Raw genomic sequence first — 21,920 nt, forward strand, 5'->3', positions numbered from 1 at the left:
CACACGCGCCACGGGCGCGACACGGGGGACACGGGAGGGACAGGGACAGGGCGGGACTGGGACACGCGGGACACGGGAGGGACAGAGACACGGGATACGGGATACGGCAGAACAGGGACACGGGAGGGACAGGGACACGGGACACGGGATACGGCAGAACAGGGACACGGGAGGGACAGGGACACGGGACACGGGACACGGGAGGGACAGGGACACGGGGGACACGGGAGGGACAGGGGACACGGGATACGGGACAAGGCAGAACAGGGACACGGGGGACACGGCGGGACACGGGAGGGACAGGGACACGGGATACGGCAGAACAGGGACACGGGGGACACGCGGGACACGGGAGGGACAGGGGATACGGGGAGACGGGCGCGGGACACGGCGGGACAGGGACAGGGCGGGACTGGGACACGCGGGACACGGGAGGGACAGGGACACGAACACGGGAGGGACACGGGAGGGACACGGCAGCACCAGCACCGAGGCCGAAGCACGGGGCTCTAAACGGGGAACGGCCCCGAGCACGAGGCTTTAGAGGGGGAACACCGAGCCCACAGCCAGTGGTTTTTAAATCAGGAATGACACCGAGCCTCTCGCGATTTGAAAAGGGGTTTAAGTCAAACTCCGTGCTTTTTAAAAGGCTGGTACCGAGTAGCTGGAACTGGGCAGTTCTGGGTAAGCAGCTGCGGTGGGAGCATCCTGCACTCGTCTCATCTTTTACGGATAAGAGAGCACAATTCCAAGAGGAAGAGAGCAGGAACCTGCACAGGCAATTCCAACAGTGGGGATCCATCACAAACACTGAGCACTAAGCCCCTGCTGCCATCAGACCCCACCGCAAATGCAGAGAACTCAGCTGGGGCTGAGCATGAGGTGAGGGTGAGATCTCATAAACAGGGACTTGGGTGCTAATTGGAAGTGATGTAATTTGTAACCAGTGAATGTTGCTGTTTGTTATAATAGATGTAATAATATATTTGTAGAAATAGTGCTGCGTTGATGATGGGGCCTTTCAGAGGAAGCTCCCTGCTTTGTGCAAACTGGAATAAAACACACAAATTCCTCAGGGTGATGTGAGAACTGGAGGCAACAGGACAGAAACCTGTGATGGGGACAACACAGCCCCTACTGAAGAAAGAAGAGACTGAGCACAGTGAGGATTTTTTCAAAATCAGTAAAACTTTATTCTATTTCCATTCTTTGCCATTAACAGAAAAAAAAATTGGAGAAAGCAATGTTTTGTTTTACAAAGATAATGCATCTCCCAGAGAAGAAAACCCTAAATTGAGAATAGAGGTAACATGAAAAAAAAATACCAAACCAAACCTTGGGGAAAAACAAACAAACAAAAAAAAGAAAAAAAAAAGAAATAAAAAAAAGAAAAAAAACAAACTAAAACAAAAAAATCCCAAACCAAACCACAGTACTGCCCTCTATTCCAAAAAGTAACTCCTGATCTTTTTGGTTAAAGTAATACTTAGACCAATCATTCCGTTTTCTTGCTTGATAAAGTGTGACTGGGGAAATGGAGGGAGGGGGCAGGGGAGGGAAAAAAAGAAACCAAACCAAACAAAAACAAAAAAAAACCAAAAAAAAAAAAAAAGAAAAAAAAAAGCACACAGACATCAACTATTCACCTTGATGAAAGTCTCAATACAGCTATGGAAAGCCTAAGTATTTATTCTCTTACAGTACACTGGGTGCCGGCTGCAAAAAGAACAAAAAAAATGTATCCACTTCAGGCACAACTTCTTTCTTTTTAAATTTAAATCAGTAAAAGAAACTGGGTTTAGAAGCTGCAGTGTTCTAAGCAGCAGCAGATTTGTGCATTGTTTTAAATATATTTAAATTACCACACTGATGGCACACCTCAGCCTTATGAAATTCTGCACTGTCTGTTCCAGAACACTACAAAATCCACCGACCCTGGGAGAGACTTGCACTGAGCTCTAAGGGCTGGCAAAAGGAGTCAAGTTAAATGAACAAGGAAAACACTGTAACATTTGGCCATCAACTCAAGGTATCTGAATGTTTGTGGAGATCTGACAGAAACTGAACTTATTCCACCCTCACATGGTCCTCAGAATTCGAGCAGAGTGAGCTGAAGTGAGTCTTCCACTTGGGAAGGAAGGTAATGCAACTGAGCACTAAGGCATAATAAACCTTGGCCAAAAACAAGGGTAAAGCATAATAACTGTAGTGCAGAATTCCACAAGGTCTGCCTGAGCAGAGCTGTCTATGTTTACTCACAGAGGCAATGGAGATTGCAGTTACCAGTTGCGTTAAATGCACCATTCAAAACAAGCTTCTAAAATGTGATACTATAAGGCGCCACCTTAAAGTTCTCCAGAATGCAACTGTGCAGAAATTTAAAATGGTTTCGTAAATTTAATTTTAAACATAACATGAGAAGGTGTTAAAACTGGTGGAATAGCTTCTGAGAATTTGGAGGAAGGGGTGAACAGGGAGATATTCAGTACCCTTCACCAGCCCCACCGCGCGGCCCAATGTCGCCATGGGGTTGGGATCAGTCTATAACACCAGCCTGGCGGATCTTTCTCTCTGCACCAAATCCCTGCAAGGAAAACAGAACAAACTTTTAGCTCCAGCACCATAAAATCATGACATCATTTAGACTGGAAAAGGGCTTTAAAATCATCAAGTCCAACCGCGAACCTGGCACTGCCACTGGGCTTTGAGGCAGAGCCTGGTCTGCTCCACCCAAGCAGCACCTTTCTAATTAGTCATGTTTGTCTTCAGAAACAGAGATAGCAACAAAACAGGTTCTGTGGGGTGTTCTTTGTAGTCCAAAACACCTCAGAGATTCGACACTTTTCTCCTGCTTATCAAGAAGTGACAGAATGTTGTGTGAAAGCCATGTCTAGGTAAATGGACTTCACTTGCTACCTCTGAGGCTAATAAATGAAGTGCAACCTAAGACAGCCGAGACAAACCACAACAGAAAGGCTCCAACACAGGCAGCAGCGGGTTGCTTCTCTCCTGTGCGCTCCTCTGAAAGCACAGCTCACCTGGCACAGCCGAGCTCACCACAGAACAGCAGCAGACACCAGCTGCTGACAGAGGCAGCAGTGTTGTGTCCCCTGGCACCTGCTGCCCTGGTGTCTGTACCTTTGAGTTGTCGGGGCCCCGGGGCTGGCGGAGCACTGTGAGCCGCGGGGCGTTGGCATCGTCCAGGTTGATGCTCTTTAAACGGTTCACGAGTCTATCGGGACGTGGAGCAGCCACGGCCTTGGCGCCTTCGCTGCAAGAAAGCACACACGGGACAGGGTCACCCCGAGCTGGGCAAGGCACCCCAGGCTGCCACAGGCCTTGAGCACAGTCATTTCCAGCAATTAAAGGCTGTGGGATTGATGCTGTGTGACTGCCTGGCCCAAACCTTGCTGTGCACTCTGCACTAGCAGCAGCTCAGTGCTCTCCAGAGGGTATTCTTTAGGGAGCAGAGGTCTTTCATGCACACCTAACCAGTGCTTCCTACATTTCTATTGCCCAGAGAAGCTGGGGCTGCCCCATCCCTGGCCAGGCTGGATGGGGCTTGGAGCTATCTGGAATACTGGCAGGTGGCCCTGCCCACAGCAGGGGTGGAACAAGATGGATTTAAAGTTCCTTTCCAACACAACCCATTCTGTGATTTAACTGCAATAATAAAGGCTTGCAAGTTACCAGCATGTCATGGCAGTGAATTAACATCTCTGAAGATAATGGGAACACAGAATTTTAAGACAAAAACATTAGCTTTCTGTTACTGCTGAAGTGCTACCTCAATAATTATCTCATAATATAAATTATACAGATTTCTTCAAATGTGTATATAGTTAAAAAAACCCAAACCCATCACTTGTAAGAAATGCCATGCCAAAAAGAAGAGTGTCTAAAACATGAGTTTTCTATTTAAAAATTAAAGCTGCTTTTCAAGAAAAAGGTGGCAGCACTATGGAGTGTGCTGGCCAGAGGCCAGCACCCACACAGGAAAGCCATCAGTTTCCTTTTCATTAAATTCCACTTGCAAAACTGTATCCAAATTCCTGCTATAGAGGAAGTTTAAGAATAGGTTAAAAAGAGAACAAGTCATCTGTACTTAGGAAGAGCTGGGAGTGCTGCTGCTGCCTGCACTGGATCCCCTCTAAGAGCTGGGAACTCTCAGGTGTGGCTCCCCCTGGAGTCAGCTGGAACCCAGAGCACCTGTTCCAGGAACGTCCACCAGCTCAGGAGGACCCAGCCTGCAGGGATGCAGACACTGTGCCAGGTTCAATCCCTTCAATCCCAGAGCCTCACCAGACACGCCACACGTTACAGGCACTGCATTTTCCTGTGCGCTGGTTCAGGATTACGGAGAACTCCACTTCATCCCCAGCCTGGAGCTCCACACCATCCTGGACTTCTTTGACATGGAAGAAGAGCTTTTTGCTGTCACCAACTTCATAGTTAATGAAACCAAACTGAAAAGCAACACATCACAATGTTATTGATTTGCTCTGCATCCAGACACATGCATTAACTTACTCATCACTATAGTTTAACTACTTTTAAATAAATCTTCAAAACTGTGGTGCCTAGCAGAAGTGGAAATACAATTTCTGCAGTGATCAGAACATTCTATCCAGAAACACTTCTGGAAATCCAGGCACTCTTCCTCGCATTGTAAAGTCACATTTAAAATCCTGAAGTCTGTAGAACAAGTTCTGAGAACTGCCCCCAAGTCTTGGCAGCTGTATTAAACAGAGAAGAGCAGTGCCCCAAGCTCTCAGACTCCACCCTGAAGTTACACAGCAGCAACCACTCAATTTTTTGGCCTCACACTGGGATAAGAAACCGTTTACTTCTATTTTCCATTCTGCTCATGTGTAAGTCAGGAATATTCATCCACCCTCTCCAAAAATGAATGGAGAGTAGTGCTGCACGGTATCTCTAAAAACAGAAAGCATTTGCAGCATTTAACTTTCTAATCATTACAAGATGCAATGAGGGTAAAGATCAGCCTTTGCATTTCAGGTGAACTCTAATCACCTACTGCTTAATGCTGTGAAGAAGTTTCTTCCAGAAGCGAAGTATGTGCATGCTTTGTTTGCTTTTCTGAACACTTTTTAAATATTCTGTGCAGCAGAAACCAGTTAAAGCAATTTCTAGGATATCTCAAACCCAAATCTTCAGAAGTATCTGCTGCCCAGCAGTTCTGATGTTTCAGCACCAAACCAGCCTCTGAGCTCACCTTTACTCAAGTCACACCAGAGTCTGGCATAGCCTGGGTTAACACACCTGCTCCCTAGAGCTGGAGTCCAGAGCAATGTGTTTGGGCTCAACCCCCTGAATTCCAGTGCTGAAGTGGTCCTCAGTTGCTCTGTGCCAGCTGGAGCAACTATTTCCCATCACCAAGGCCCTGGTGCTCACAGGCACTCACCTGGTCCTTGACGCACTCCACGGTGGCCCTGCGGAACGGGGTGATGTTCACTGCCATCGTCTGCCCGTTCTGACCCAGCACACACAGCTGGAACTTTACTGTCTCCCCTTTCTGCAGACAGTCACCTTTGTTTGCCATGCCAACAATTCCAAAAGGATAGACCTCTCCTTTCATCTCACCTAGGGGAAAAGTATGAGACAGAACTGAGAGGCCTTTGCCACATGATTTCAGATTTCCAGTATTACAAATGCTGCTTTTACAATCAGCTTAGCAGCATGGATACAGTTTGTAGTGTGAATAAAATCTTCAACAGCTCTATTTACAGTGCCTTCAACTTGTGTGCTTGTGAAAAGAACACTTAATTAAAAGGAACCAATCTTACCATCCTCCATAACTTCAATCATGCCCTGGTACTCTGTCTGTGTGGGATCTACACTTCTCAAGGGACGAATTACTTTACCAGAGTAAACAGTTGGATCAGCTTCTTCAGTGATACCATTCACTGAAAAGAGACCAAGAACAGAAGAACAGGATGTTTTAATCATAGTTTATTTTAAAATTGATTTAAGTAAGTGATTCAGATTCACCAGGAGTCAACATTTTGCACTGCATGACACTGAATCAAAATCACACTGACATATTATACATGGAAGTAGAAAATTTTTTCTCAAGAAACTTAAGGTCAGAAAGCTTGAAAAGCAAATCAAAGTGTTTCCTTTCTTTCTCTTCCACTACATTCCCCATTCAAGTTAATCATCCAATAATTGTTAAGCATGAATTCCCCCCACTCTCAAGTCCTCAATACCCTCCACCACCTGCCCTGCTCCTGCAATCTTTTCCCTGTGAGGAACAGCATAATTAGTGCAGGTACTGATCTGGCCAGTTCTGACACTCTGTCTCTCTTGTCTGTTCTCTGCAAACACAGGAAGCAGCTTTCAGGGAACCAATGACCAACCCACACTGAGCATTTTCTTCCTCTCAGCTCCAATTGTAAATGGATCATTAACAAACTTTACTCCTCAGCATGTGCCAAGAGCCCTGCAGGCAGAAAACACTAGGTACAGCCTTACCTGCATGTGTTTTGTTTACTTTCTCTGCACTAACTTTATTTCCTTTGCCTTTTGACAAGCTATATTCCACAGTGTCTCCAAGTTCCAGGCTATCGATATCACCACAATATTCACTACAGGAACAGAATGAAAAAGAGTTTTCCTTTATTTACATGACAATTGTGATGCTCACACAACATCTATATTAGTTATCAGAAATTATTTAAATCCCTCATCACTTCACAAGCAACCTCCATTCAGGAAAGTGAAGCATTTCAATACATAACACAACTGGATTTCTTGGCCTGGGAATTAGAGGCACTGAACTGCAGGACTAACAGAAAAGCCTGAACCAGTCCAGCAGAGATGATAAATAAAACTGTAGATATCTAAACATATATATAAATATACATTTATATATATTTATATATAAAATATCTAAGTAGTTATATAATAAATATGTTCTGTATATTATAAATATATATATTTAAATAATACTATATATATAAAAATATACATATATTGTGTGTGTGTAACACTCAACCCAACAAACTCCACACCCTCCCACTCCCCCCAAACAGACACACAATCAAATAATAAAGCTGCCATTCACCTGTAGTGGAAGAAGATCTCCTTATCATGATTGGCTGTTTCAATAAACCCAAAGTTATCTTTCAGGGCTGCCACGTATCCCAAGAGCCTCTTGGAGCTGTAGTTGCGTCCCAGCATCCTGACAGAAACAGCCGTCTGCAGCCCGGTTCTCTTCACTTCACACACACAGAACTCAACCTGGTGGAGAGATGGGAATCAACACCAGACAGAAAAATGCAAAGAAAACCACCACTACCACCACCACCAAAAAATCTTCAAACTCATTTTGAAGCTGTGTAGCTCTGCAGCAGCACCCGGGCTCTCCCGGAAAGTCATTTCCTAGTCATTACTATCCCATAACCAGGTCAGTCATGGACATTTCCTACATTCCAGGGAGCAGCACCAAACATGGGATACCTGCAAGGCAAGCCAGTCTCCAGCACTCAGATTTTCAGCCCTTAAACATGAGAATCTTTCTGTCCATGAGGATCATCTCCTTTCCCTATACTACTCACCAGTGGCCCACAGTGGGAAGTGCCCCACTTCACTCCTTGTTTCAGTTTTTAGAGACAATAAACAGTAACTAGAATGGCTCCTGAGGGTTTTGTTGCTCTTCCCATCTCTAAGCTTTTTCCCTTTCCACTGTCTCTCAGGTGAATAAGCTCATGAGGGAACATTCTCCCTCTTCAATATCCATCTTAGTCTCTGTGCTAACTAATTTCCTCTTGAAAAGCAGTGTCCACTTAGTGATAAAAATTATTTGTTTAAAAAGCATCATTTACACAGTGAGACACTATTTCCATCTATATAACACCAAGCTGGAGGGTATTTTTTTACTTACAGAAGACTGACTCATTTAAACAAAACATTCCAGGTGATACCACACAGATGTCTTGTCCTCCATGTGTTCCAGGTAAAGGCAAAGAGAAGCTCACACCCCACAATGCCCAGAACAGCATTTCCCAATAGTACACTTAATTCTCATACCTTATCTCCTATCTGGGGATTAGTAGATCCTTCCACATCCTTGGCCTGGTAAGGAATGGTCAGTTTTACTCCACAGTCATCATACACAATTATTCCATCCTCAGCTTCCTGAAAACAAGAGGTCAGAATTCAGCAATCATTGTCTCTTTAGGAACAGTTTCCTAAACACAGTTCAAGCACTGCTCATTGGAGTCTCAGTGGTTTTACAGTTACACAACCAAACTCTGGGTAAGAAGCTTTAAATCGCACCATACAGTATTTTAAAACGCAATGAAAGGAACTGCCACCAGTTCCAGGGAGCATTTATTGGAACTTTCAAGTATTCTGGCATTGTTTTAAAACAGCAGAACAGAACAGTAAGAGATTACCCTCCATTAAACTTAAATCTTAAAATTCTATCTAAAATATTCTGTAGTGGGAGGTAGAAAACCTCCATCAAGTTCCTGGAAACTATCCTCAACAACAATATGATCATTAATGACTATTAACAATACTTTTATTATCTTGTTCAGAGCAGTTAGGTTTCACTGACTGCTGTCATCAGCTGTAGTTCACATTTATACAGAAAGAACAGTGCTTCAAACCCAGCTGAATTAGAGATTTTAAGGAAGCACACTCAGTCTGCAATGGCAGGAATGCAGAAGAGAGATTCACAAGCAGAAGAGCAGCATTACCTTCTCTTTGCCTTTATTTGGGCTAGTGGCTTTGGCTGGAATGGCTTCTTTGTCTATAGTGCCCACAAAGCGATGTTCTGACTGGGTGTGGAAGGAAACCGTGCCCTTGGGAAGCTTTTTAATCCTTATGGCATGGTTCCTTTGGGCAGACAGCATATCCTGGAAAAGAAATCCACCAGGTTATAGGCAGACTGTGCATAATTTATTTAAATGCTGAGATTTCATAGGAGTTCTAAATCCACTCACAGGAACGACGGTGAACTCTACTTCATCAGAAATATGGAGCTGATTTCCATCCATGATCTCACTGAAGTGGAAGAACATCCGAGCATCCCTGTCCACACACTTAATGAAGCCAAAGCCATCCCTCATTGCTGCAATCACACCCTGCAACAGCCAAACCAACAATTACAGTTTAATCCCTGGTATGTGACATCTGTCTGCAGCTGCTCCATGCGTCAGGAGTTGGCAGGAAGGCCTGAATCCTGGGAAAACACTGCGTTTAAGCAATGTCCTTCCTTGCAAACCCTGGTGCTCATGGCCCTGGTCAACCTGAAATGCAGACAAGTTCTTCCCACCACATTCCTGAAGTTAACTCGTGATGAAGAATGACGTGGAGAATATTAACTTAAGCCACTACCAAGGACTGAAGTTAAAGAACCTGCCAGTATCACCACACAGGGAACACAAGGGGCAGCCCTACAAACACTGTATCATCTATAGGAGCATATAAAACATGCACACACTAAACACACAACCATCTATAAAAACAGGAAATAAAATTAGTGTTCAGAGGAAAGTTCAAGAGAAAAACTATCAGCTTTCCAATCACAAATGAAGGAATTATAAAGAAACTGTTAAACAAGACTCCCATACCCGTGGCTGTGTGTTATGGGAACACACTCCCATGTGACACAGGTGTTTAGTGGCCTTCCTGATAACCACCAGAAATGGAATGCTGAGTGATAAACAGAATATACTGACATAAACCCAAACCCTAGATCCTGCCAGAATTAAGGTAGAATTCACTAACATACTGCCTTCAACCCAGTTAATGCAGAGTTTAACAAGTCTCAGGACAAGCTTAGAGGATCTGAATGACAGTGCAAAGGTATCTTCCACCCTTAGGAACACTCTTTTCTTGAACAGCTTCCACAAACTCCCGCAAACCAACAAACCCTCCTAGAAGCTGCCAGCACTTAGCACACCCATAACAGCTCAACTCAGGCAGGCAGGTGGATGTAGCCAGAGCAGAAACACAAGAAGTCATTAGGACAGGAACACACAATCTTAAAGGATGAAATCAAAACTCAGGGATTTTTTAAAGCCAAGAGACAATAATTCACAGCACATTGATGTGACAACACTTTAACTGAACTCCAAATTGCAAAGGAAAGCCAAGTTACAGTCTAGTTGGAACAGAACCAACATTCCAAGTTACAGGAATGAAAGATATTCTGTAATACTCATTAGCATATCCATCTTAGTCCCTGTTATCCACAAAGAGTTTCTTGTACCAGGAGAACCCTGCTCTTTACCATCTTTCTGCTTGACCCCCAAATAGAGACTGGCCAAAAAACTTGAAATACAAAAGCTGCTCACAGTCCCTCCTCCAATTATTTACACTTTTCACTACCTGAAGCAGGATAGTCCCAGGGTCTTCCAGTTTTCCTAGGATGAGTAGTTACCTCCTTAGACTCAAGTATGTGAATTTTACACTGTCAGTTCAAGGTTACATTACTTCTGTCTCCTACAACCAGCCAGCAATCCCATCCAAGAGGCCAGTTAAGGTCTAATTGCCTAATTTCATTTAAATATTAAAAAATAGCTAGGATTTTATTAAGGCAGAGATGCAGAGCATTAATTCTGGTTTTTTTATTATGCTTGCACAGCAGGTTGGCGAGCTGGATTTCAGAGCAGGCAATAGAAAACATGAGGGATATCTGTATCTACTGTAGAAGACAGCCCTCAACTCATGTTTTACTTTCACTTCCCCTCAAGAATCAGAAATGTTTAGAGATGGTTACTTGCCATTTCTCTGGTTTCATTAGTAAACTGGAAAGTGTTGGGGAGAACCTCAATGTTGGTGGCTCGTTCCAGTTTGTCGCGCCTGTCCGTGGAAATGTTGAACCGAACGTGGTCACTCTCCAGCAAGGTCACCTTGGATTTTGTATCCTTGTCTCCAAAGGGAAGCTCTTTAGGAATCACAAAGTCCACTTTGATGCGGCCGGGTAGCGGATCGCTCTGGGGACAGAAAACCAAAGAGAAAGCTGAGTTCACCTGCAAGGCTCAGCACAGCTACCAACAGCACAAGGGTTCCTGCCAAATCCTGCTGGACTCAGGCTCTGCTCCATTCCCACCACTCCTCATCTGGAACTTGCCCAATGCAAGGTGGCTTTTGGAGCTGTTGGTTGGCCTGAGGGTTTTTTAAGCCCCAGCTATATCCTGCAGAAGGAATTCTCTCTATTTCAAGAATAAGTTTCTAACCATACTCACCACACTTCTAAAAGGCTTTCTTATAAAGTCTTCCAAACACTCCAAACTTTCCCACACTAACAGAGATTCACCCAAAATCTTAGTGGAAGTGCTCATGAACACTCCTCCAAGTCAAACATTACAGCCCAAAAGCCTCATTAACTGTTAACACTCACCAGAGTCCATAGATCTGGCTGATCCCAGCAAATATTTTTTCCCTTTTTCCCTAGAGTCTTTTGCTTTAAGGATATGTCCTAACCCCACAAAAATTTATAGCAAGTATTAGAAACATTAAAGAAAGCACACACTCCCATCATGTATCACTATATTAACTCTCCCTCTTTGGATTTGAAATTAAGAAAAACAGTAAATCTTTACTCCGACACGATGCTTTTGCAGCAAACAGGTATTGGGAAATGGGAACAACTGTTTGACTGAATTCAATACAATCAAACCAGCATTACACAAATTCATTTAACTACTGAAATTCACCTGGTTTTTGCTGGGTACTTTTGGAATTACTTTGGTTACAGTTCCTTCAAAATGTTCAATGCTGATATCTTCAAAAATGACAGTTCCTTGAGGCAGAAGTCTAACATCTGTTGCAACTTCTTTACCCTAAGAGCACAAAATCAGTCAAACACCCAAAGAAAAGAGAGAAAGTAACAGACATTTCACAATGAACCTCCTCCCCCCTTTTTTAAAGCTGGGGAAAGCAGAGAGCTGTGCAGTTATTCCCCAGGACCTTGGCTTCCGTTTTACTGGATTTCGTCTTACATTTCTGTCTTTGATTGTAAACTCCACATCATCACCAGGCTGTAAGGTTTCTAGGTCACCTTTAAATTCACTATAATGAAAGAATATCTCCTTCACGACATCACCTCTCTCAATAAATCCAAAGGCTTCCTGTGAATAGAAAATTCAGTGTTAAATTGTCCATTATCAGAGCATACCAATAAATCATTTGACAGGTTCTGTTAAATACAAAATGGAATCTGAATCCCAGCACAGCACTTACAGGTGTACACAGCTGATTGCCACAAAAAATATATAAACAGAAATAAATGGAACTTTCTTTGTTAAGAAGAACATCAGTATCAAAGATGAGCTGTTTACACCCACAGACCAAGTTCTTAACAGCTCTTAACAACTTAAATATTACTTTGAACACCACTCTTCAAAATAGCATTTCATTTTCAAATGAACCTTAAAATCACTTACTTTCATGGCACAGACTACTCCTTGACAGCGGGCTTGTTTCTTTTTTAATAGCATAATGTTACGAGCACTTACAGCACCAGTACTAGAGAAAAATGAAAAAAAAAACCCAACTATAAATTCCAAACTGAAACAAAAATTAAGACTGCATTTCATATAATAGTTCTTGGAATAGGTATAAATTCTGCCTAACTACTAAATCAAAATATGAAGCCAGAAAAGGAGTACCAACTTACTGTTTATTTGTATCAATTATAAAGTTTATTTTATCTCCTGTTTCCAGCTGTACATTTCCTTCAACATCCTCTGGGGTGTAAGTCAGGTAAAATACTTCCTGTAAATTAACATTAGCTAAAGTTACTCTATTTGCAGAACAGTTGTTTCAAAGAAAGAGTAAAACAATTTTAATAACAATATCTGCTTAATTTAGTGAGAAAATCAATAATAATAAACATGGCATGCAAAACATTCTTTTTACATCGTGCTGTTTTGGTGAGCATGTAACAAGCAGCTTAAGTTGAAAGGTTTTTGTACATGACTATCTTTAAAGGCCAATTTCTAAGCATTCAAATTCAAGATAAAGATACATGAACTTCATCAAGCTTAAGACAAAACAACTATTTGGCTCTAGGAAGTTCTCCACAGATATAAGCAAGCAAACTGTCTAAATAACATTATTTTTTGTAGTAATTACCAAAGCATGCTTCTCTTTTTTGGTCAAAAACTGTCAAGCTGCACAGCTCAGTGCAGTGCAGTGTCAACTGTCTACATTAAACTGCTGGTTTTTAGTTTTTTTTTCTCATAGACCACAGTGATGGATCAGTGAAGAGTTTAAGTAAAATACGCAAGCTTTACCCCATTACGTTCGTAGCAAACACTCCCTGTTGGACTTTGACCCGGGGCAGCTGGAGATTTACTCTCTAAATTGTGAGGAACAGCACACACAACCTACCAGTCAAAAAAAAAAAAAAAAAATCCATTGCTAGTCATTTCAGGAGTGGCATTGCTGTACACAAAATGAATCTCAGTATCCTCCACTACACACTCAGCAGGGAATGCCACACCGCAACTTTTCAATCTCACAGAACCCCTCTTGGCTCTAAGAAGTGTTTGGAGCCAAGTAAGAGTTCAAACTGAACCTCTGAATTTTTACCAGAGCACACTGAAATATATTTCAGCGTAACTATACTGAAGGCAGTTAATATCCATGCTAAATTACCCCAGTTTTCTGTATCAAAGGAAAGGATGGAAACGATGCAGGTATAGAATATAGGCACTAACTTGTCCATTTATTCGTTCTTCAGGTAATATTTCTGGCTTTATCTTCACCAATTTAATAGCAATGGGTTTTCCAGTTCGGCGATCAGAAGACACTTCAAATTCAACATCGTCTGCAAGACAATCAAACATCGCAATGCTGTCAGGGTTCTGTCTGGGATTGGGGTTTTTTACAAAAATCATTCAATGGCTGAGTTTAATTCACTGCTTGTAGACAAACACAATCAAGTAGAACTCAGGTCCTTTTGTTACCAAGGAAGGACACATAATTTGCAAAAATTTTCTGATTATTCTCCTTATTATCTCCTGTTGTCAATGAACTATTCTGGTGTAATTTCACAGCAATTCCCTCCCCCTACTTTGCTTGCTGTACAGCAGACTCCACATTGAAGTCAGACAACACAACAAAGGCCATGAAACAGCTCAAAATCTTCACTCTCACAGCAATTATCAGCATGAAGTTGCATCCTCCTCCTGCTGAAAAACACTTTGCCATCCTCAAAATAATTCTAAACAAAGAAACAGGGAGCACAAGAGGTAAATTCTCCCACAGTCTGAGTACTTGCTTCTATCTCAGCTAGACAAGTTTGACCTAACAATGCACCTTTTCCTTTCCAACAATAAGTGTGCACCATAAGCTGCACAAAGTGCTGGGCAGGGCTCCTGCCAGGAGCAGTGAGTTATTCACTGGTGCTGTAGCCCCAGAAGCAGCAGAAGGTATTTTCTGACAAGTGAGAGACTGGGCTGATCCCAAAGCTCAGGTACCTCCTACTTTGAGCTCCTGCAGGTTGCCGTTGTACTGGGAGCAGTGGAAGAAGAGCCGGGCCTGCCGCTCCGAGCACTGGATGAAGCCGTACGAGGTCAGCAGCTTCTCGATGACCCCGGTCTCGCGCAGCGCTGCCGAAGTACCATTGGGGTACCCGTTGTGTCCATTGTTGTGGAGCAGGTTTGGATCAAAGCTCATCTGGGCCAAAAAAAACACAGGCAAAGAACAATACTCAACATTAGCTTCCTTCCTTCACACCCACACTGCACAGTTAACACAAAGAGCTTGTGGAAGTTACTGACACATTCCTGAAACGTGTTTTAAGTTTTATTCTGTTCTTAAAACAGTAATGCCACCTAAAGAGTTGAGGTTTTTTTAGCACAATGATCCTTGAAATTTATACAGGCAGCATATTTATAAAACAAGCCAGAACTGTAATACCAAAACAAAGCTTGCTTAGAACAAAACAGACTTCTGGCATTTTCCAAGTATTACAGCTCAAACTACTCCCACATTCACCATTTCACACCAGAGCCTGAAAATATCTGAAGTATCTGCTCTTCCAAACTAAACAGGTGATTAGGAAAATGCAACAGTTCTGAATCAACACAATTAGGTCCAAATCCCTACAGAGTTTATCCCCCCTTCATGTGTTCAATCTTTCATACTAGAAAACTGTATTAAGTGATTAAATAGTTTTGCATAGTTATGGAATTAATAACCAGAATTTAACATTCCTGCAGCATAGAAGCTCAAGTGCTAGGAAGACACAGAAAATAGCACTAAATGTGTAGTGACATCTATTAAAACATTTTATTTTGTTGGGTGTTTTTTCTTTTCAAGTGACAGAGTCACCCCTGAAACATTCCCAATACTTTTACCAGCCCATTGGCTTTTTTGATGTACAAGTCTCCTTTTTAAAGCAGGGCACTTGGACTTACAGGTTAGAAATAACATCAGATGAAATGTATTGCAACTCAGTAAACTGCAATTCAAGAGAGACAAGTGAAGCAACCCTCTTCCCTCCAAAAAGTCAATAAGCATCTTAAAATATACAGGATTATTTGTTAGTTTCCAGAGGTTTTAATTTGGAAACTCTGAGATAGTATCAGTTCTCCATTTCTTGCTGCAACAAGCAGAGAGATTAAAAATTATTCAGCAATGTGTTTAGTGGAGATAAAAGACCACCTGAGCAACTTGTAAAAGGGTCATGTTTCTCACTCTAACACAGCCAGTGAGTTACTTAATGTACTAGAAGGCACAGCATTCTTATTCTGCTGTTTGGAAATCAGTTTAAAAGTGATCAAAGAGCACCAAAAAACACCTGCTGTGAAATCTCTGAGCTGCAATCTTTGGTCTTGGAGACTGACATTAGAAAAATAAATTGGAAACAAGCACACAAAGTGAAGATTGACAGTATTTGGACCTCTAAGATGAGGAGGTCTTCTCCCCCCTTCTGGTTCAGACCCACATTGGGCAGATGCAAATGAAGAAAAACACAAATAACAGAAGCTGGGGGAATGATCTGAGGGGGCAAAAGGATTCCAGGACACTGTGTAATGGTCTCCATCTCACAGCACTGGTCAGCACTTCCACAGTACAGTTTTACCATCCAAGGCTCTTCAAGAACTCACTGAGCTGCTAAATCTGCTGTGATATCATTTCTGTAACATGCACTGCTGATTTCCTTGCTCTACATCTCACTTTTCTTTCCCTTAAAAATTAGTAACAATCTCTTAAGTTCATTCAATGCTCCCTCTTATTCTTAGACAATCAACCTACAGTAAGTGGTATAAATCAATACCCTAAACACATTCAAGTCATGAAATACTGCCATACCAGAAAATAACAAGACAGAGACACACAGAGAACTCCATCCTCAAAGGCCTCTTGCCAACAAAGGCAGCCATGGCTTTGTCCAGCTGAGCCCTGGAAACCCCCAAGGACAGAGGTTCCACCACCTTTCTGGGATAACTGTTGCCTCAGCAAAGGTCTCTTTCCCCTCCTGTCCAGCCTAAGCTGCTCAAAGGACAAAAGCCACAACAGCCACATTTTTTTTCTACACTGGATTATGTTTAAAGGACACATTTTCTCTGAGTATTTAACAAAAAGCACTTGATAAAGCTGCCAAGACTTACTGACTAGTTCCTGTCAGCTTCATCTCAAGGTAACAATCCTCATCTTTTGAGGAAGGCGACCCCAGGACACTCCACACAAGAAAATGTCCTTGTGGGAACACAACAGCTGAAGTGTTTTAAGCTATCCTAGAGTTTGAAGTACTTTTCAAAAATAAACTGGTCCTGCAAGTAGGGTGGCTGGGGGAAGAGAAAATGATATGCTATTATACCTTCTCCCAGGAGAATTACAGGCCAGAGCATTAACCCATTCTGGAAGTTAGAAAGAGCCTGCCAAAGGCTTCTGTGAGTCACCAAATGGCCACCTCACCCCTGATATAAGGGAAGCAACAAACAGACACCCTGCCTCACACATAAACTAAAGGGACATCAAAGAGAGAAAATGACAAAAACCTAGCTTAAAATTTAGCTCAGAAGAGCCTCTCTTAGGGTTAGAGAGCCACAGTGCTTCACCTCCTGCTCAGACTACAACTGCATAACATCATTTGAACAGTCTGAGTTTAAAGGAGCATCAGCAGCACAGCACAATCAGTCCTATAAAGCCTGACAACTTCAGTTCCAACAAAGATTCCTCAGGTGGCACTAAAATTTGCTGTACAAAGATACTATAAAGTATCAGCAGCTTTTTCAGATAATTGTCAAATTTGTACATCTTGTAACAGGAATATGAACTATTAACCCCACCAAAAGAAATATTCAGAAAAAGAAAAAAAAATATACCTGTGATGTAAAATTAAAAGACTAAAGAGAAATTATTTGAGAAAAGGGATTGGAACCACAAACCTATTGCTACTAGAAGAGAGAAATACCAATAATCAGCTCTCAAGGGTTTTAAGTATTGTTATATAGGACCACATTGCAGGTACTATGAATTCACCTTACTAAATGAACACAGAAACAAAGAGTCATGGAACCACTGAATGGTTTGGGTGGGAAGGGGCCTTGAAGATCATCCTTTTCCACCCCTGCCATGGGCAGCAACAGCTTCCACTATCCCAGGTTGCTTCAAGCCCCATCCAACCTGGCCTTGGACTTCCAGGGGCAGCCACAGTTTCTCTGGGCACTCTGTGCCAGGGCCTCTATTAAATGGATTTATTATCAAGATCTATTTAAAAAAACTAACCAACCCCACCCCTTCTGTTATTATCAAGATTTACTCAAAAAAACTAACCAACTCCACCCCCTTCTGTTAAAAACTTATTAAGAACAAAGTTCAAAAGTATATAATATATATACACACACACACATATATTTAATATATAATTATCTCTTTCCCCACCACGTGCACCAACCTCGCAGTGATATTCAAATATTGCACTTTCAGTAGTATTTGCCGATTCTTCTGTTTCAGCACAAGTTTCTAAGGATGAAGACTGCTATTATTTTAAAAAAGGGAACAAAAGGAAAAGAGACAAAAAGAGAAGGAAAAAGATAGCAAAAGAAGGTGATCTATCAAGCTCTAGAGAATACAAGTGCTGCTGCCCTGGGCAGTTTCACTACAGCACTGGAGAAAACAAAGACTACTATAGCAGCGTCGGGACGTGCTCTTTTGAAGCTGTTGAGTAGGCACAAACTTCTTGTTTCAGATCAAGCCTTGTATCTTCAGTGTAAGTTGCCTCTTCTTTGGTCTTGAGTTGTTACAATGTGGTATACTTATATTCTTTTCCTGATCTGAACTTGAAGCAGCAGTTTCAGGTGGTAAATTCTGTTCTGTTCCACTTCATACTGGAGAAAGGAGAAAGACACACACACTAAGTATCACTTTGAAGTAAATCTTATCAAATCATAGAATGGATTAATTTGCAAGGGACTCTAAAGATAATCTACTTCCAAACCTCCTTGCCCATCAGTTATAGGTCTTACTAATAACAGATGCATTTCCTCTACCTTAATACAGTGGGTTTAATCCACATTAGGAAAAGCTCTTTTACAGACATATTTGGCATTCCCACTTCCAGTTTTGTTTTCCAAAAGACTGGCAGACTCCAAGCCAGTGAGATAGTATTTCTAGTTTTGAACTCTCCAGACACACTCAGAAATCTCAGGGAAGTTTCCAGTGTGTACCATTAAAATGGCAACTTCATTTTGATCATTAGTATTTGACCCATCAGCAAGCCTTAGTCCTTCTATCAATAACTTTATATGGGTGCTAATTAAATTATGCCATAATTTATATAAGTGCTTGCACAGATCCTCAGAGGAGCAATAGGATGTATATATACATGGGAATTAAAATTTCAGGATTACTTCCAAAGGTTAAGGACTAGTACTTGAAGCACATTGAGAACTGTATAAAAATTAACAAACTTCTCAATTATGTATACAGACACTGCATGTAAAATAACAGAGCCATTCTCTGGACTTCTTAAACAGTTTTTGTAAAATGTTGATTACATGTGATGATATTTGTGCAGCTAACACCAGGGAGAAGCCTTTCTGCACCAGTAACTAGTTAGCAATTAATTCTGTCCTAAAGTTTTCCAATGCCACTTTGTCCTTTAATGAGAAAAACAGTTTCAGCAAACTGCCACCTACCATACAAAACATAACCTCACAGAAACAGAAGCTTTCCTTGAGAAGAAATCAAGTTTTGAGTTTGTTGTTTACTCAGTAGATAGGGGGAAAAAAAGGGAGGATATTTTTGTGGACAAAAGCAGGTGAGAAGCAACACAGCTCTGAGTTCTGCAGTAATCTGAAGGTATGAAGCATCAGAGCACAACTCTTCCCCAAATCTTAAGTCCCACCAAAAGAGAAAAATTATGTACAAAGCCTATTTCTCCAGTGCAGCAGGAAAGTGACTTTCACAACTTATACTGAGCTTTGAATTCCCTCTGGTGATTTGAGTCAGTTTAAATGACTGAAACCTGAATGCAAAGACACTTCAAACTCTCACCCTCATCCCAGTGAAAATGCTGCGTGAGGGCAGCTGTTCCAAGAACCCCAAATGTCAAACTCATCTCCAGTTTTCAAGATGTTTGTATTTCAGTGATTTCCCACAGCTGAAGCATCTCCTTCAGCCACCACTGAGAATTTCCAGTTGAAATGAGCTTTCCAGTCAAACCATTAAACACATGTGAAAAAGATTAAATAAACTGGGTGAGGGCTGTTCAAATCTGGTGTGAAAAGTTTGCACAGAAAGATCTGATTATAAAATATTATAAATCACAAGACACAAAACTATTCCAAAGATAACACTATCAGTGTCTTTCCCTCACCTCAGCATTACACTGGGGCAATGGTTACCACAATGTCTTTCAGGACAGTGTTATTTTGGAGCAGCATTTCAGCTCTCAAATGAGCACACTGCATCCCAGGAACTGCACAGACACACTTGGAATCTTCTCACGTACTTCGCTCTCATTTAATTAGACTGATATTATTAGAGCTCTCCTAGAGATGTAGCTCATATTGTATGTCATTTATCATTTTTTTGGCCATAAAAGAGATCACTTTTTTGTTTAATAATAAAACAACCTCATCTGATCAAGTAATATTAAAGCTAATTTTATCAGTCATGGAGTAAAGGGATAAACCTTTCCATTAAAAACCAGTCTGAATTGATAGCAAGATGGGTTTACTACACTTAAGTTATAAAAAAAAAACAAACCTCATCAAGCAAGCATAACTCAAGCAAAAAGAAATCTTACTGCACTCATCTGCCTCAAATTCTTTACTTTTTAATTCAGCTACTATAAATACTCCTCCGAATGGTAAACACCCTGAGCAGCTGCCCAGCCTCCAAGTCTCACTGCCTCCTGCATTTGTGCATTTACAGCTGAAAGGTTTAATGCAAAGACAGGGAAGAGCTGGGCCCTGCTCTTGAGGTCTTTCATGTGCAGATCCTGCTAAATGACAGCAGGTCACATGAAGCTGTTCACAGCCAGAAAACACCTTCAGAGCTCCACATGGAACCTGCCCGATGACAACATTGTTCTGCTTCCCATTTTCCTCACAAAAAGAGGCAACTGCAAGGACATGCATTCTGTGGGTCAGAACACGTGCTTCCAGAAACAGCCCCCTATGATGTGACCAAGGTACAATTTAGTGAAGATGGAACTTCGTCTTTTCAGTGTGCACATACAACACAGATCCGTGGAAATGAGGCTCCTCCACCTCCTTTCAGATGGATACTGGAAAGCAGCACTGAGCACTGGCTCTTGGGCACCCCAGCCAGTACATGACAGCTATGAGATGAGCTACCGCCACAGCAATGAAGTCCTTTTCGTGTCAGGAAAAAATACATATATGGGAGAAAAAAAGAATTAAAGAACTGCCAAGGACATCTGTAAAGAATGCATGGAGAAAAAACCCAAAAAATAATTAAAATAAATACCCGCATTTCTTAAGGGTTGTGCGGTGCGGAGACGAGCCCCGCGCTGGGTATCGGTGCGGACAGCAGAGAACCGACCTCGGACCGTCGGAGCCGCCCAGGCCCGGTCCCTCCCGCGGCCCCGCTCGCTGCGCTGCACCAAGATGGAGGCGGCGGAGCGAGGGGCGGCCGCGCCGAGGGGCGGCGCCGGGGCCGCCGCCAGCGGGGCCGCCGTGCGCGGGGGCGGGCGGCTCCAGCCGGTGACAGCGCCAGGGCCGTGCGGGCAGGACGGGCCGGGGGGAGCACCAGTCCCGCACACAAAGGGGGGCGATGGCGGCCGCTCCCCGCACACAAAGGGCCGCGGCCGCGCTGCGCCGGGCGGGGCCGCGCGCGGCACGCCGGGAGCCGCCGCCGCCCCTCCGCCCGCACGGCCCCGCCGCCCGCCGCGGCCCGGAGCCCCCGCGGCGCCGCCCCCTCCCGGCGCGGCCCGCGAGCTCCGGCGGCTCTCGGGACGGCCGGTCCCAGGGCGGCCTCGGCGCCGCGGCCCCCGGAGCCCCCCGAAGCGCAGCGCGCACCCCACGCCCCGCGGCCGCCACTCCATCCCCGCACCGCCGGCCTAGTAGGCCGCACCCCCCAACTACCCCCCCCACCCCCACCCCGCGCGCGACCCCGGCGAGGCTCCCGACGGGCTGCCCCGGTGCGGGCGGAGATGCGCGGGCGAGGGTCCCGCGGCGCCCGGAGCCCGCCGGGGTGGGGAGGGGTGGCGGCGGCGCCCGGCCTGCACTCACCCCAACAGCTCAGCGCCCCCGCTCCAGCGCCGCCATGAGCAGCACGGCACGGCACGTAGGAGAGAAATCACGGCGCTCTCGCGAGAGCCGCCCGCGGACGGGGGGGGGGAAGGGGCGGGGTCGCGCGTGCGCGCCCGGAGCCCGGTGGGTAGCGCTCGCGGGCACGCGCCAGAGGGGATTGGGGGGGAATAGGGGGGAGAAGATGGGGGGGCAGTGCCCCCTTGT

General features: G+C 43.6%; 1 protein-coding gene and 1 long non-coding RNA gene across 7 annotated transcripts; one reads left to right on the top strand and one right to left on the bottom strand.

The window, feature by feature from the left end:
* The first annotated feature begins 1 nt into the window (after position 1).
* Positions 2-1,256, top strand: LOC111939860 (uncharacterized). Its single transcript, XR_002869361.2, has 2 exons — positions 2-882; positions 993-1,256. It is a non-coding gene; the product is annotated as an uncharacterized LOC111939860 (long non-coding RNA).
* CSDE1 (cold shock domain containing E1) lies at positions 1,170-21,754 on the bottom strand. 6 transcript variants are annotated; one of them, XM_086862216.1, is made up of 20 exons: positions 21,696-21,754; positions 17,891-18,323; positions 14,463-14,661; positions 13,701-13,810; positions 13,275-13,367; positions 12,656-12,753; positions 12,423-12,504; positions 11,979-12,107; positions 11,694-11,819; positions 10,758-10,970; positions 8,973-9,113; positions 8,727-8,885; positions 8,053-8,160; positions 7,088-7,263; positions 6,496-6,608; positions 5,808-5,927; positions 5,426-5,604; positions 4,303-4,466; positions 3,139-3,271; positions 1,170-2,584 (listed from the first exon to the last, which is right to left on the bottom strand). In XM_086862216.1, the coding sequence occupies exons 3-20, from the start codon at positions 14,659-14,661 to the stop codon at positions 2,537-2,539; spliced, it is 2,391 nt and encodes a 796-aa protein (XP_086718342.1). In that variant the 5' UTR covers positions 17,891-18,323; positions 21,696-21,754; the 3' UTR covers positions 1,170-2,536. The 6 variants fall into 6 exon arrangements, with proteins under 6 accessions (XP_086718342.1, XP_086718343.1, XP_086718344.1 ...); XM_086862217.1 differs by lacking the exon at positions 21,696-21,754 and adding an exon at positions 20,932-21,297; XM_086862218.1 differs by lacking the exon at positions 21,696-21,754 and adding an exon at positions 20,680-20,816.
* Positions 21,755-21,920: the final 166 nt, after the last annotated feature.

The sequence above is a fragment of the Cyanistes caeruleus genome, chromosome 24 (genome assembly GCF_971803275.1).
Source record: "Cyanistes caeruleus chromosome 24, bCyaCae1.hap1.1, whole genome shotgun sequence".
NCBI lineage: Eukaryota > Metazoa > Chordata > Aves > Passeriformes > Paridae > Cyanistes > Cyanistes caeruleus.